Source organism: Bos taurus, chromosome 10, assembly GCF_002263795.3.
Source record: "Bos taurus isolate L1 Dominette 01449 registration number 42190680 breed Hereford chromosome 10, ARS-UCD2.0, whole genome shotgun sequence".
NCBI lineage: Eukaryota > Metazoa > Chordata > Mammalia > Artiodactyla > Bovidae > Bos > Bos taurus.
In genome coordinates, this window is record NC_037337.1 from 52797066 (window position 1) to 52814222 (window position 17157).

The 17157-nt window shown below is 44.1% G+C and overlaps 1 protein-coding gene across 2 annotated transcripts in view; it reads right to left on the reverse strand.

Annotated features, from left to right (window-relative positions):
• The window catches only part of CGNL1 (cingulin like 1), a 170162-nt gene that overhangs the window by 30416 nt on the left and 122589 nt on the right, over nucleotides 1–17157 (reverse strand). For both annotated transcript variants that reach the window (XM_003586570.6, XM_010809305.4), the window contains 2 exons: nucleotides 1708–1914; nucleotides 658–762 (listed from right to left, as the gene is read on the reverse strand). In XM_003586570.6, the coding sequence (XP_003586618.1) occupies nucleotides 658–762; nucleotides 1708–1914 (312 nt within the window). The remainder of the gene's footprint in view (nucleotides 1–657; nucleotides 763–1707; nucleotides 1915–17157) is intronic.

The window sequence follows — 17157 nt, forward strand, 5'->3', positions numbered from 1 at the left end:
CTGGAGAACTGCTCAGCCCAGAACTCCTGACATATGGGTGCTTCACAGCTGTGGGGATGTCCTGGGCTGTGTAGGATAGGGAGCAGGAGCCCTGGCCTCCACCCACGAGATGCCAGTAGCATCCCCCCATCTGTGGCAACCAACATCTCCAGACATTGCTCCAATGTCCCCCAGGTAAAAACACACCAGTCTAGGGGCTTCCCTGGTGGCTCGATGGTAAAGAATCCGCCTGCCAATGCAGGAGACACAAGTTCGATCCCTAATCCTGGAAGATCCCACATGTCACAGAGCAACTAAGCTCTATGATCCACAACTATTGAGCCTGCTCTCTAGAGCCCAGGAGCCACAACTACTGAAGCCCATGAGCCCTAGAGCCCAGGCTCCGCAACAAGAGAAGCCACTGCAACGACAAGACATAACTCGAGAGCAGCCCCTGCTCACCACAACTAGAGAACGGCCCACTCAGCAACAAAGACCCAGCAGCCAAAAATAAATAAATAAATGAATAAAAAGAACCACTGGCTTATATAGACAGTCGGAAGTCAATGAAGGTTATTACGGAAGGAGCAGCCTGGAAGGACAGGACCAGTGGCGATCTGGACATGTCCCTCCTTCTCGCGCTTCCTCTGTGGGGGGATAAGGACCCTCAGTATTTACCTGAGCCTCTTCCAGCTCAGTCTGCAGGGCTCTTTTGGCTGACGTGGCTTCTTTCTCTTCCTTTCTTGCATGCAGAAGGGCCTCTTCTAATTGCCGAGTTTCTCCCTACAAAGAAACATGGGGTTAATGCACACTCAGATGGGTGCTGTGCCTACAAAGCTGACTCAGCAGCATGAAAGGCAGGCAGGGGACATCCACAGACATAGCCGGCAGGGACTACGGTCACCATACACATGTCATGGGCCCACAGTAGCACAAAACAGATGTGTGTGCCTGTCTGCAGTGCCATGGTTAACCAGAAATGAACATCCAAACCAGTCATCTGAGATGATCTGCGGGAAAATACAGATATCCACCCTCAGCACAGGAGCGTCAGCAACAACACTGAACGAACTCAAGTATGAATCAACTCAGTACTCAAGCACTGAAAGAACTCAGGCGCACAGTTTGAGAAAAAGCTTTTCAGGGGATTTTCACGGTGACCATTTGGGAAACCTGTTAGAATACACCTCCCATCACATTTCTTTCGTCTCTGTTTATTGTCAGCTGCCATTTCTCGCAGCTATTAGTGCGTGTCTCTTGCTAACGGTCTCCCACTGCTAGAGATCTGGAAAACCAGATAACTGGTTTGGTAAAACTTGTGTGACCTCAAAAACCATCAACCAACTGCTAAAAAAAGAAAAAACAGTCACGAGTGAGAGTGGACCTGATGGTAGGGTTAAGATGCCCTTTTCGGGTGTCTGGAGGCCTCGGCTCAGTGCGAAAAGGCTGAGCACACCTGATGTCTGGGCGAACCAGGACCCCTGTGCCTGCACCTGAGCTCCCCATGCCAACTCCATCAGACTTGTTCCAGGCATCTTCAAAAGCCATCTCCCATTTGTACCACGCATAGAGGAACAAAAGCAATGGTTTACAGGGAGGCAGTCACAGCCACCTTGACTCTTTCTACTTGATTATGATAATAAATCCCTTTCAGCTTCTTAAGTCACTCACACAGGAAAGGAGGATCTGTGGCTGCAAAGCCCAAGTTGGGGGCCCAGAAAGCCTCACCTCGCACTTCTTGAGAGTCTCCTTTGCTTTGGCCTCGTCATCTTGAAGGTCAGCAAGCTGCCTCTGCAGCCTAGCCACAGTGCGCTCCAGCTCTTCCACACTTCCCCGCAGCTTCTCATTCTCCTCCTGCAGAGCCTTTACGCGCATCTCTGCCCCCACCTGGGTTTGCTCTGCGCTACTGCTCCGACTGGCCAGGACCTCGACGTTCTGGTAAAGACATGGAACAGGTGAGCATGGGAGCCACAGTCAAGGCCCAGCCCCCAGCTTCAAGGATGGCTGACATTTCTTAAAACCCACTACGTTCCGGGCACCATGCTAAGCCAGGGATCAGCATCCTACAGCCTACAGGTCCAGCCTACCACCTGTTATTGAAACTAAAGTGTCAAGACTTCCCTGGTGGTCCAGTGGTTAAGACTCTATGGTTCTAATGCAGGGGACGCGGGTTCGATGCCTGGTTGGGGAACTAAGATTCTACATGCGACAGAGCAACTAACTAAGCCCATGCTGCAACTGCTGAGCATGTGCCCCCTGGAGCCAGAGCACTGCAACCTGAGAAAGCTCGTGCACTGCAACAAAGATCCTGCATGCTACAACTAAGAACCAATGCAGCCAAATACACAAATAAAATTTTAAAATAAAGCAAGCATTACTGGAACTCTGCAACATCCATTTGGGGACATACTATCTATGGCCACTTTTGTGGTATAACAGCTGTGTCAGGACTTGGGGCCACAGTTTAAAATATTTATTATCTAGCTGTTTACAGAAAAGTTTTGCCGAACCATGCCAGTGTCCTTGACGTGAAATTTCAACCTTTCAACAACTCTAGGAGGTGGTTACTATTCTCTCTTTCTTGGCTTCACTGGTCTTCGTTGTGTGCGGGCTTTCTCTAGTTGTGGCAAGTGGGGGCTACTTTCTAGCTGGGCTGAGCAGGCTTCTCATTGCAGTGGCTTCTGTTGTGCAGAGCACAGACTCTAGAGAATGTGGGCTTCAGAAATTTTGGCTTATGGGCTTAGCTGCCCCACAGCATGTGGAATCTTCCCAGACCAGAGGTCAAACCCATGTCTCCTGCATTAGCAGGCAGATTCTTAACCAACGGACCACCAGGAAAGCCCAAGTGGTTATTACTCTTCTTAAAGACAAAGAAACTGGCACTTGAGTAGACTGAGGAACTTGTCGAAGTTCATGTAGGAGGAAATGTATTCAAGCAGAACAAATCCAGAACCTAGTCTTATAACCACCAATGAGTTCGCTTTCCTGATTCCTAATCATGTACAGCTCTTGATAAAGGGCAATTTCTGCTTGTAAGTTTTTTTTAATGTCTAACATAAAATGGAAATTAAAATATGCTTAAATTATGATATAGTTCCTTGTGCAAACTCTAGGTAGTCTCATCTGAAAATGAGAATGTGCAGCACACAATCCATAACTGAAAGGAATGGCAACAATTACAGAATGATTACTGTTAATTTCAGATATCACATGGGCTTTTATTTTTTGGCTCAGCATCTTAAAAGTCATACATCCTGGAGTGTGAAGTCAAGTGGGCCTTAGAAAGCATTACTATGAACAAAGCTAGTGGAGATGATGGAATTCCAGCTGAGCTATTTCAAATCCTAAAAGATAACGCTGTTAAAGTGCTACACTCAACATGTCAGCAAATTTGGGACACTCAACATTGGTCACAAGACTGGAAAAGGCCAATTTTCATTCCTATCCCAAAGAAGGGCAGTGCCAAAGAATGTTCAAACTACTGGACAATTGTGCTCATTTCGCATGCTAGTAAGGTTATGTTCAAAATCCTTCAAGTTAGGCTTCAAAAGGACATGAATCGAGACCCTGTTGATGTACAAGCTGGGTTTAGAAAAGGCAGAGGAACCAGAGATTAAATTGCCAACATTCACTGAATCACAGAAAAGGCAAGGGAATTCCAGAAAAGTATCTACTTCCATTTCATTGACTACACTGAAGCCTTTAACTGTGTGGGTCACAGCAAACTGTGGAGACTTCTTCAAGAGATGGGAATACCAGATCACCTTACCTGCCTCTTGAAAAACCTGTATGCAGGTCAAGAAGCAACAGTTAGATTCAGACATGGAACAACAGACTGATTCAAAATTGGGAAAGGAGAATGAGAAGGCTATACACTGTCACCCTGGTTATTTAACTTCTATGCAGAGTATAGTATGTGAAATGCCAAGCTGGATGACTCACAAGCTGGAATCAAGACTGCCAGGAGAAATAGCAACAACCTCAGATATGCAGATGATATTACTCTAATGGCAGAAAGTGAAGAGGAACTAAAGAGCCTCTTGATAAGGGTGAAAGAGGAGAGTGAAAGGGCTGGCTTGAAACTCAACATTAAAAAAAAACAACTGAGGTCATGACACCCACTCCCATCACTTCATGGCAAACAAAAGGGAAAAAGTAGAAGCAGTGACAGATTTCATTTTCTTGGTCTCCAAAATCACTGCAGACAGTTACTGAAGCCATGCAATTAAAAAATGCTTGCTCCTAGGAAAGAAAGCTATGACAAACCTAGATAGCTTAATAAAAAGCAGAGACATCACTTTGCCACAAAGGTCCATATAGTCAAAGCTATGGTCTTCCAGTAGTCATGTATGGATGTGAGAGTTGAACCATAAAGAAGACTGGGCAATGAAGAATCGATGCTTTCAAATTGTGGTGCTGGAGAAGACTCTTAAGAGTCCCTTGGACTGCAAGGAGATCAAACCAGTCAATCTTAAAGAAAATCAACCCTGAATTACTCACTGGAAGAACTGATGCTGAAGCTGTGTTCCAATACTTTGGCCACTTGATGCAAAGAGCTGACACATTGGAAGAGACCCTGATGCTGGGAAAGACTGAGGGCAAGAGGAGAAGGGAGCGACAGTTGGATGGTATCACTGACTCAATGGACATGAGTTTGAGCAAACTCTGGGAGATAGTGAAGGACAGGAAGTGCTGCAGTTCATGGGGTTGCAAAGAGCTGGACAAGACTTAGCCATTGAACAGCAACAGCCCTAACTTTCCCATCAAGAGATAAGAGACTACAAAGATACAGTTAGCAAGTGGTGCTCACGTAAGGATAAACGTGTAGTTCAACGGCATAAAACTCAGAGTCTAAAATCAACCCGTCCACTGATTCTCAACAAGCCAAGCCAAATGCAAAAGAATGAAGTTAAGATCCCTTCCTTACACCACACATAAAAATTAACTCAAAATGGATCATATACCTAAATGTAAGATCTAAAACTATAAATCTCTTCTAAAACAACACTGGAGTAAATATCATGAGCTTGAATTATGTAAGGCTTCTAAGATACAATACCAAAGCACAAGTAATAAAAAAAAACAAAGAAAATAGATAAATCAGATCTTATCAAATCAAAACCTTTCATGGTAATAACAAGAAGGTGAAAAGATAATCCACAATAAGAGAGAAAACATTTACAAATCATATATCTGATAAACAACTCATATTTAAAATCCATAAAGAAATCTTCAATTCAATAAAAAGACAACCCAATTTTTTTAATGACCAAAGGATCTGAACAGACATCTTTCAAAGACTCTCTATATATATCTATTCCATATATATATATATGAAAGAAAAAATGAAAGTTAGTCACACAGTCATGTCCAACTCTGCAATCCTATAGACTGTAGTCTGCCTGTCTCCTCTGTCCATGGAATTCTCCAGGCAATAATACTGGAGTGGGTTGCCATTTCCTTCTTCATGGGGTCTTCCCAACTTGAGGATAGAACCTTTTCCCCGTTTAAGAAAAGAAATGTATTTTTAAATGCTTAGTGGGAAGGCATAGACTGAGTTCTGGTTTACTGATATAACTCTGAAGAGAACTTCAATTTGCTAGCATAAATTTTCACTCCACTCTCAAGCTTCTAAACAGTTCCTGAAGTCCAAAAGTACATGAGAAGATCCTCAATATCATTAGTTTTTAGGGAAATGCAAATCAAAACCATAATGAGTCACTTCACACCCACTAGGATGGCAATAATCAAAGTGTCAGATAATAGGGACTTCCCTGGTGGTCTAGTGGTTAAGACTCTCTGCTTCCAATGCAGAGGGTGGGAATTCAATGCCTAGTTGGGGAACTAAGATCCTACATGTCATACTCTGAGGCTAAAAATAAATAAAATTGTGTTTTGTTTTGTTTTTTAAAGATAATAGCTAATGGTAGGGAGGATAAAGAGAAATCAGAACCCTATGATGGTGCTGAGAATGCAAAATGGTGTGGCCACTTTGGAAAACAGTTTCAAAAAATGCTCAAAATTTTAAAGGGTTATCATAAAGTGAATTCGCTCAGTCGTGTCCGACTCTTTGCGACCCCATGGACTGTAGCCCACCAGGCTCCTTCATCCATGGAATTTTCTAGGCAAGAATACTGGAGTGGGTTGCCATTTCCTTCTCCAGGGGATCTTCTTGACCCGGGGATCGAACCCTGGTCTCTCGCATTGCAGGCAGACGCTTTACCATCTGAGCCACCAGGGAATCCAACAATTATACTCATATATATATATATATATACACATATATATATATATACCTAAGAGAAATGAAAACATATGGCCACATAAAAACTTGTGCAAAAACTCCAGAATAGTATTGTTCATTGTAGCCAAAATGTGGAAAGAACCTAAATATTCCTCAACTGGTGACCGTGACTATGTGTGTTCACTCAATCACGGCCAACTTTTTGCAACCCCATGGACTATATAAGCCCATCAGGCTCCTCTGTCCATGGAATTTTCCAGGCAAGAATATTGGATAGGGTTGCTTCTCCACGGGATTTTCCTGACCCAGGATCGAACCCATGTCTCTTGAGTCTCCTACATTGGGAGGCAGTTCTTTACCAGCTGAGCCATGGTCTGTCCGTATGATGGAATACTATTTGGTCCTAAAAAAGGAATAAAGTACTTATACATACTACAACATGGATGGAATTTGAAAACATTATGCTAAGTCAAAGAAGTCATTCATAAAAGGCCACATATTAACATTTATATAAAATGTCCATAATAGGCAATTACATAGAGATGGAAAAATAAATTAGTGGTTGCCTAGGCCTACAAGGAGGTCCAGCCAGTCCATTCTGAAGGAGATCAGCCCTGGGATTTCTTTGGAAGGAATGATGCTAAAGCTGAAACTCCAGTACTTTGGCCACCTCATGCGAAGAGTTGACTCATTGGAAAAGACTCTGACGCTGGGAGAGATTGGGGGCAGGAGGAGAAGGGGACGACAGAGGATGAGATGGCTGGATGGCATCACCGACTCGATGGACCTGAGTCTGAGTGAACTCCGGGAGTCGGTGATGGACAAGGAGGCCTGGCATGCTGCGATTCATGGGGTCACAGAGTCGGACACAACTGAGCGACTGAACTGAACTGAGGCCTGAGAGAAATAAGAAGACTGGGAGATAACACCTAAAGGGTATAGGATTTGGAATTAAAATATATACACTATATAAAACAAATAACCAGTAGGGACATACTATACAACACAGGTAACTATACGAAATATTTTTAACAACCTATAATGGAAAAGAATATAAAATAGAATATAACTGAATCACTGTGCTGTACACCTGAAACTAACACAACGTTGTAAAAACACTAATTCAACAAACATTTTTAAGTCATGACATGGTGCATAGGAAGTTAAATACTGTATAGCATATGATTCCATATACTATTTAAAAATAATATATATATCACACATATATATATATATAGTTTGTTTTTTTAAAGTATAGGGTTTTGTTTTGGGGTGATGAAAATGTTCTAAAATTATAGTGATGATTGTAGAACTCTGTAAACATGCTAAAACCCACTGGTTTTGCAGTTTAAAAAGTCAAATTGTATGCTAAGTGTCTCAATACAGCTGATTTTCAAAAAGAGGAAAAACAGGATGAAGGAAACCTAGAGGCTGAGTCAGACAGAGGGGATGGAGGATCTGAGGTCTGCTGAGGTATCAGTGAGAACAAGAGACTAAAGATCTTTGCCTCAATTTTCTGGTAAAGACAAGAACACGGACATGGGCAGTCAGTGATCTTCCATTCCCTCAGAAATCTCAGGAAGAGAAAGGATACTGAAAACCAGACCTGGTTTAAGCTGGATTGGGGCATATCTGACACCCTGACATGCTAGATAAAGGACCCTATGCTGTACTTTGATGTTTAGATTTCGGCCTTTCCTCTGTTTGAAAGCTGCAGGACACATCCTGAGTCCATTCATCCATCTTGGGAGGATGGACCAGGCAGGTTATCACTCGGCATCTGGCGGCAGGGTCTGCCCCAATCCCAACTCTCACGTTCACAGGCTGAGTGTGACTCTACAGGAGCATGTATGTGTTGAGGTGCTTTGTCCTGTTCTGACCATTTGTAAAATGATAATGTGTTTTGCTTTACATCTCCGTAGTGTGACAAACCACATTATGTATACAAATAAATTTAACTTACACCTCCCTTGGCAAGACTTTTCACAGCCGCTCCCCTGTTCCTGCCCCCACCCTACCACCACACCGCCAGTCCACGATTTCATATAAAGTCCACAGGATAAGACTGCTTTTCCTGAAACCAAACCTAATTCACTTATAGCAGTGCTGGAATCTGAAAGAATAAAAATCATATCCCTTTATTCAAGGCAAGTCCTACATGCAAGTTCTTCTCCATGATTTCCCAGCAAAGAGATTCCAAAAGCTCCTCTAACTCTGGGAACTCTCATCTATGCAGATCTTTTCCAAACACTTCAGTCCGGATCTCACGACTATGTCAGAGGAGGAGAACTCTCCCAGGACCTGAGTCAGTAAAGATCTACTTTGACAGGTCACTGGGGACAAACAATGCTGACCTCACTGGATTAACTAATTGCCAATACTTTGTTTCTGTGATTCTTTGAACTTAAGTGTCGGATGTCACAGCAAAAGCAGGGAGGATGTTCCATTGTGTGCGTGCGCTCAGTTGTGTCTGACCCTTTTGCAATCCCATAGATTGTAGTCCACCAAGTCTCCTCTGTCCACAGAATTTTCCAGACAAGAATACTGGAGTAGGTTGCCATTTCCTCCTCCAAGGGATGTTCCCAAACCAGGGATTGAACTCACATCTCTTGCACACAGTTCATAACGATTCATTTAGCTACATCATATGCTCTATGTAATATCTATTTGTAAAAAAGATCACATGGATTTGTCTTTTAATATCTTACCCATTATTCATTCTGACAAGGTGTAAGAAATAGTTAACAAATATCAATTCTAATTCCACTCCAAAAGGTTGGAAACACGACACTAGGTCATCACCACAAAGGCAAAAATAGCAGATGTTCTCTTGTTTTTCAAGGTTGGACCATTCCTTAAAACTGCCTGGGAGCATTTCTTCACCTATCAGGCGGCCAAGGTCAAAAGGTCGGAGAACGCAGTGTGTGGTGGTGTAAGGAGCAGGCTCCCTCATCCACAGCTGCTGGGGCTAGAAACTGGGATGAGCTCCTGGAGGGTGACTCAGCAGCATCCATCAGGAATATAACGTACCTTTGATTTGACCCAGCAACTTCTCTTCTAGCACTTACCCTACAGGTGTGTAAAATGACATATAAACAGGATTATCAATAGCAGCACTATAATACTGACAGATTGAAAATAACTAAATGCCAATCAATCAGGCATTTGTTATATGTTACACCAGCTCAATGATATCCTGTGCAGGTGGGGGAAAAAAAAGGTGGCGGAGTGGGGGGAGGAAATAAGATTACACGAGGAAAATACAATACACAGACTCGTATGTGTGGTGTGCTTCCGGCTGTATAAAGAAGACTCCTGAGAGTCCCTTGGACTGCAAGAAGATCAAACCAGCCAACCCTAAGGAAATCAATCCTGAATATTCATTGGAAGGACAGATGTTAAAGATGAAGCTCCAGTACTCTGGCCACCTGATGTGAAGAGCCAACTCACTGGAAAAGACCCTGATGCTGAGAAAGATTGAGGGCAGGAAAGGGGGCAATGGAGGATGAGATGGTTGGATGGCATCACCAACTCAATGGACATGAGTTAATGGACATGGACACATGGATACTGACAAACTCTGAGAGACAGTGAAAGACAGGGAAGCCTGGCGAGCTGCAGTTCATGGGGTCACAAAAAGTCAGCCATGACTTAGCTACTGAACAAAAAAAATAAATAAGGGGTAAATATGTATTTACTGGGTTACACAAGAAACTGGTGACTCTGGCTAGCTGTAAAGAAGGGAACTGGGGCTATGAAAAAAGCAGAGAGACATAACCCATTGCAAACCCTCTCATAACTTTTAAATTGTGAACTATGGAAATTCAAGAAATATTTTTAAATGTTTAAATAAATACAATTTTTGTTGAAAAGACTAACAATGGCCATAGGCACTTGGAGGACAAGCACCTCCGCAGTCCAGTTCTCACCTCCTCCGGCCTCTAGAAAACCCTCTCCCAGCAAATTCTCAGATACCTCCAGCCCATGAAAGATTGCGGAGCAGGAGCCGGGGAGCAGCTGTACAAACAGAGCAGAGTGCCAACTCTCCCACGCTGGTTTACATAGTTAAGAAATTCCTTTTCACCACATATAGCTGGGAGAGTGGAAAAGGCCCACATGGCCCAGGACTTGCACTTACATGAGTGCTTCTCCAAATTTTCCACCCCAGCAACCCCAGGGCAGAGAAGTCCAACCTGGGGTGATGAGAGACACCTGAGGGATGCAGAGAACTGTGTCTAAGGTGTGGGTTTCTCCACCCAAAATGCACGGGCAGTATGCAATCGACACTGTGACTTTCATTCTACTCCATGTCTCTTTATATTGAGACACTGTGTTCTCGGTGTTCCAGGAAGACAGGCCACTTTTCGCCTGTAGCCGTGGCAAGCACTCTCCCCACCCAGCACACATACACATATCTCAGTCTGAATAACACAGACATAAATCACCTCAAGAATGCAATGCTCAGTTTTAACTCTAAAAATGTGCATCTAGGAGTGTACAAGATGGAGCTGCGGTTTCGGCAGTGAGTCGACCAGATTAGACTCAAATCCAGGCTGTCTCTCTTCCTGGGCCCTTTTACTGGGTCTGGCCTCCTAGAGGCTTAGTTTCCTCATTTGTAAAAGAGGGAAGAGGTTACCTACCTACACTATTGTAAGTAGCTAGTAAAACTAAGCAATGGCTCCTGTGGCTGCCAAGATGCAAACCAAGCCAACAAAACCCACATTTATTTCTCACAAGTTCAGGACTTTGTCCAGCTGACCTACTGTGGTTCTAAATCAAACCCGGCTTCAGACTATAACTTGCCCATTTTAACTAGCTCAATATCATGCCTATAGATTTCTCAAAAGAGAGAAACAAGATCTTTTAACAGTCTTTCCTTTGCAAAGGTATTGCACAAATTACATGACCCCTTATTTAAGGGCAAGTCAGGTTTCTTGGTTGGCTAATTCATTAAAAATTTAGCCCCATTTCCCAATCAAGGATGCTCTGGCAAACTGATGGCAACTAAGAAAATTCTTCCAAACAGACAAACAGCATGTTTCAACATGCAACTCAGCAAATTCAGCTGAATTTCCACTACTTCTAAAATAGTTGACTTTTAACCATACGCTCTAATTACTGATTTAAAAGGGGGGTGGTGGTGGTTGGAGGAGGAATATATAATACATACACACACACACACACACACACACACACACAAACAGGAAAGCCGTGGTCTTTGCCTGGGACCACCATTCACTGCAAATAATGACTTGCATAGAAGCTGGCACATTTTCACGTGTTAACGCACACATTTAGAAACGTTCACACTGTCACCTAGGGCCAGGGGAAGCTTTTATCCATGACGAGCACAAAACTCCCCAACAGCACCACAAATAGCCACGTCTGGGTGTTTTTCCTGACCCAAAGGTGCTGATGCACTGCAGAAGTACACACCAGACACCCGGGACAGGCCCACTCCTGGTGGATGAAAAGTAATCGGGTAAGGCAAGGCCCTCCTGACTTGTCCGAATACAGACCCAACACACATGACATCAGATTTTACTAATTAACAAGGCCTCTTCCACAGCCAGTTTTTGTTTCTTTTCTGTTTTCCTTTTTTTGCTGAACGAGGGAAAACAGCTGAAGCGTGGAGGCTGCTAGTCCAGAGACTGGAACACTGGCTCGTTGGTTCCACGTCACCAGCCACCCCCACACTTCAGTGGGTGAGGCCGCAGGAGCTCAGCTGATGGGTCCTCGAGGTGTCCTTGAGTCTGGTCACCTGCTGGGAGGCCACCAGCGTCCCACATCATGGCTGTGGACATCAGTTTCATGTCCACAGTGAGGACCTGGGTCACAAATGATGAGTCCTTTTGTCATTCTGAATGTGTGGAGAACCAAGTCCCCTGTGTTATGGTGGCAGCTTCCCCCTGCCTAAGCAACAGTAAACTACTGAGGAAAAGAAATCGCATCTATTTTAATCATAAGCTGCTCATTTCATCTCTTTCCTTAGATATCTATGAATTTCACTGGCATGAGGCTTCTAAGCCAGGGCTTCTCCCATTTCAATAGTACAGGACTCACTTGGGGAATTCTTAAATGCTCCTTCTGACTCAGGAGGAATGCAGGCTGGGGCTCTGTATTTCTAACAAACTCTAAGGCGGTGCCAGTGAAGCTAGTCTGTGGGTCCCACTGTGAGGAGTGAGGTCCAGGCTGAGGAAACCTCAAGGCTCTCCAGCAGACATTCACAGCTCAGGTCCCCACATCCCTTATGCTTCCTGGAATGACTCCAGGGCCTGGGATGGGGTGTCAGGTAGCTTAGGTGCCACTGCAGGCGTGCAGTCAGCTTACACTGTGACCTACGCAAACCCTGAACTCAGTTCACATCCTTAAAGAAAACATACTAGGTAATACTTGCTCTAAACGGGTCAGAAACCACCACTCCCCAAAAAAGAGATATGAGAGCTTCAAAAAGCTGAGATCCCTGCATTAATATAAAGTGATGGGGATTTCCTTACTCTTTTTTGACTGCCTACTTACCATTTTTGGTGAAAGGACATGGAGCCATTGAAAAACACCATTTTTAAAACTCCTTCTCCAAGGGTTACCTCAGAGTTTCCAAAAATTCTCTCTCTATATTTCCCAAACACCAATACCATTTTTCCGCAGCCTATCTGTACTTCAGAACTACAGATTCTGAACTACAGTTCAGAACTACAGAACTGGTCATACAGTTTCCTCATTGATAAGCTCTGTTTGTGGTCCTAGTAGTTAGAATAGAGAAACAGGGCCCAAAATGGCAGAACAAAATGGCGATGGGAGAATGTACGCACACTCCTTTCCCTGACTGGACCCGAGTTCATACTTCATTCGCATGGCCTCTCACCTCTCACCCCCTCTCACTTCTCACTAAGCCTGATTAGTTGTGGGCTTATGCTTCATTTGTATAAGAGAAATCACAGACCAGAGTGAAGACCTCCAGTGGGAAAACATGCCCCCTCCCTCGACTGGTCTCAGGCTCACACATCGTGTGCTTGGAACACAACCGATCAAGCCCCAGAAACCACCAAAGAGGAAGTAACAAAAGATATAAAAAGGGAAACTGAGAAGGGTTGAGACCACTCCTATGGGGGCTGGTCTGCTCTCATCGCTTGAGAATGTACTGCCTGCTTAATAAACCCTGCCTGCTTGAGCTGTCCTGGTCTGTCATTTCAATTCTTTGCTACAATGAGATGAGAACCGAGGGAGAAAAACTGACCCAACAGTGGCAATGGAGTAGTATGTGAGGAAGATGGGAATAAACTCAGCAAAGGAAACCATAAAGGAGGAGAGACTACTCATTACCAAAACCCTAAATATTTTCAAGGAAGAGTTGATTCCAAAGCCGGAGTAGCAGAAGTAAGTATTCAGTTTCCTTTTATTAGATGATGTGGGTTCTGGGTTAGACTCAGCTAATAATTTACTATATGATGACTTCAGGCAAGTCATTTAATTTCCATCCGTCTTCAGGCTCCTCCTCTGTGACACGAACTGGTCAGTCTAGCTAATTTCAGTGTCTCTGCCAGATCAAAAGTCTGGGATTCTAGAATGAACCAGAAGAAACTGGGCAGCATTAGGCAACCATTAAATGAAGAATTTCAGAGGTTTTACCCCTACAACTTAAATTTCAAATGCTGATGCTGTTTGCTTAACTCAGATGGTTTTTTATTTTTTTTAAACCAATGTCCTTGTCACGGTGTCTAGAGCTAAGGACAACATCTGAACACCAACTTCCTGCCATGGAACTAAGCATTGCTCTCTCCACAGTCACCAAATTGCCAGAGCTCACTGAGCTGAAAAGTTATCATGCTTAATGAAGATTTTGTTTACATCCTATTTCTTTTGTTGTCCTGATGGTGATTCTCCTGCTTACAAAGCCACCAAAAATAAACTCCCTTTTAATCATACTCAAATACCCAGTTTTTTTCTATAGTAACCTGGTGATTATATAGGCTAAAAGTATCATTGGTTTCTTCACAATGTCCTTGTGAAGTAAATCAATACATTTCCCTTTAAATGGTTAAGAAATCAGAAAGATTTACTCTCAGGGTGGCCTGCAATTCAGACAGAGGTTCAAGACAAAAACCGGGCTAATAAAATGTCCCATGCCTGCTCACAGAATCCATTTGACAAAGGTTATCATTTAAGCCACACAACAAACCTATATTCCTACTGGAGTAAAAATACCTAGGATAAAAATACTCTGCACACAAATAGGCCAAGTAATTTCTCCAAGAGACAACATGCTCAATAATAGTTCAGGCCTTGACATAAAATGTGATTCCACCAACATGAAACACTTACGACAGGCAGATCCACAGAGAAAGGAAATAGACTTGTAGTTGCCAAGAGACAGGGAAGGGGGGAGTTTGGATGTAAGGGGCTTTGTCTGGGGGAGATGGACTTGTTTTGGACTTAAGACAGTGGTGATGGTTGCGCAACCAGTGAACTGTACACTTTAAAATGCTGAAAACCGTGAATTTTACATTATGTGAATGCTATCGCTAAAAACAAAACAGGAGGTCAGGCCTGGGGGCTGGCGACCTGATCTGGCCCTACTTGTTTCACTCTCAGTCCTGGTTTTCCCCATTGTGCTAATAATGAATGGAGACGTTATGCCAGGCGCGCAGCAATGTTTCAGGCACACAGTAAAATGACGACAATTGATGACCACTACATATAAGGTCATGTAGACCAAAGCCACAAACCAGGATTGCACCCAGCCCTCTGACTCCTGTCTCTGATCTCTGCTACTTGCTACCAGCTTCTTCTGAGTGGGGGCAGCATCTTTAGGGGGAATCCCCATAGTCAGCAAGAGACGGGAAAAGGCAGATGTACCCCTGCCAGCCAGGGGCTTCAGCACCAGGAAAACCACATTGCAAGAACTTCTCTGGGACTTCCCTGGTGGTCCAGTGGTTAAGAATTCACTTTCCAATGCAGGGGACATGGGTTCAGTCCCTGCCCTGGGAAGATCTGATATACCACAGGGCAACAAAGCTTATGTGCTGCAATTACTGAAGCCCGAGCAACCACAGCCCATGCTCCACAATAAGAGAAGCCATCGTCGTGAGAAAGCCACACACTGCAACTAGAGAACAGTCCCTGCTCGCCACAGCGAGAGAAAGCCTGTGTGCCGCAATGATCTGCACACAGGCTTTAATGTGTATTTATGGCCAGCATGGCCATAAATAAAATTTGTAAAACAAAAAACCTTTTTTAAAAGAAGAGCTTCTCTGAAACTTAGGTTACAGATTTTTAATTATGCTTCAGCTATTTTTTTTTTTTTTTTTTTGGTACACCATTCCCTAAAAACCCTTACAAAAATTTCCCCAATGTCCTTGGTTCATCTTGGTGTCCAGGAGATTAAAACAGCCTCAGATCACAGCTGTTAAGACACCATCTCCCCCTCACCATGAGGGTCACAGTCAATGCTAATCTTGGGACCAGCATGTGAAAGTTCTGTTTATAGAACCCAACATTCCCCGCCAAGTGCCGTGAGCCCCTCACGGGGCCACCGGCTAGCAGAAGGGACTCCACCCCGACAAAGTCGTTAAGTCCAGAGCTCTGCAACACCAGGAAAATACTAGGAGGCGGGGTCAGGGAAAAAGCAGGGGTTAGACACCTGGATAGATTGACTTCATCACCCACAGACCAAACAGCTTCACAAATGGTTAACATCAGGTTGCTGTCAGGACACACCTCCAACAGGTTGAACAGGATTTCTGAAGACAGAAGATAAACAAGCAAGTTCTTCAGGGCACTGCCCACTGGGGAGCTTTGGGGACCCCTCCAAGATAAACCAAGGCTCGATCTGGAAGCCAACAGGCCTTAATCAAGCCCACAGGTCTACGCAGTTTCCTTCTCAGAAATCTTATTTGGGAAAGCGGATCCTTCAATTTTCCCATAGTGGCTGCTGCGGTATTTCCATTAGTGCTGAAACAATCAACCCTAAGTGGTAGAAATCATTCCATTTAAAAAATTTAAAGAGAAATTCTGAGACCAAGAACTCTCAATCTGATGACCATTCTCCTTAGTGCCTCTTTGCACTCCAAATGAGACCAACTTTCACACAGAGAATTGTCAACTTTTTCCTTCCTCCCTCTGCCGCCATGGCTGCAGGAACAATGATAAAAGGGGCTGGAGAAAGAAAATCAGGACTGACCTCATGTTTGGAATGGAAGAGGCTGGACCAATACTATCAGCATGCTTTTGAGGCTGGTTCCCACCATCTCCAGGGTTAAGACATACAATAAGGGTGACCTTTATTTCCTCCTTCAAAGATGTAGTTGTTTCCTGTGACAGCTGAGCAGACTGGTCTCTCGCAAAGCCCATACATGGTCTCCAGCCCCTTCCCTACAGGCCAGTCTGCAGGGGTTAGCAGCTAGCTCTAACTGCCAGGCAAAGGGAACAGAGCCAGAAATACTGATAGCAATGTCCTAATCAAGGGGTGGTCACTTGGCCACTTTGTTTCTCAGAACTACAGTTCAGTTTTCTTTAAAAACAGGAGTGGTGTTACGGGTCCATTCACTGCATGGATAAAGAAAAATGAAAGAAGATAGTGCCGAGTGTCAGAACACTAGCCACTGTATGTACAACAAATGGTGTCCAGGAAGGAATTAATATGTGCCACCCAGAAGTTACAGAGCATGCACTGCTGGCTTCCTCCCAGGCACAAGCCCTGGAGGAGGCATGGTGACTCTTTGGCCTCCATCCCCTTGAACTAATTGTTTCCCAGCCATGGCTGCTGATAGGACTTTTACTCAGTCCCTCTGCTTCTGAATAAAAGAGGAAGTAAACATCACCTATCCTCTCAGAAGAGCCAGGAGAGACAGAGGGGAGGCATGAAGTCAAGCCCCATCAAAGACCTACCCCACGACTGCTTGAGGGCCATGTCCCATTGTTTGTGGGGTTTTTTT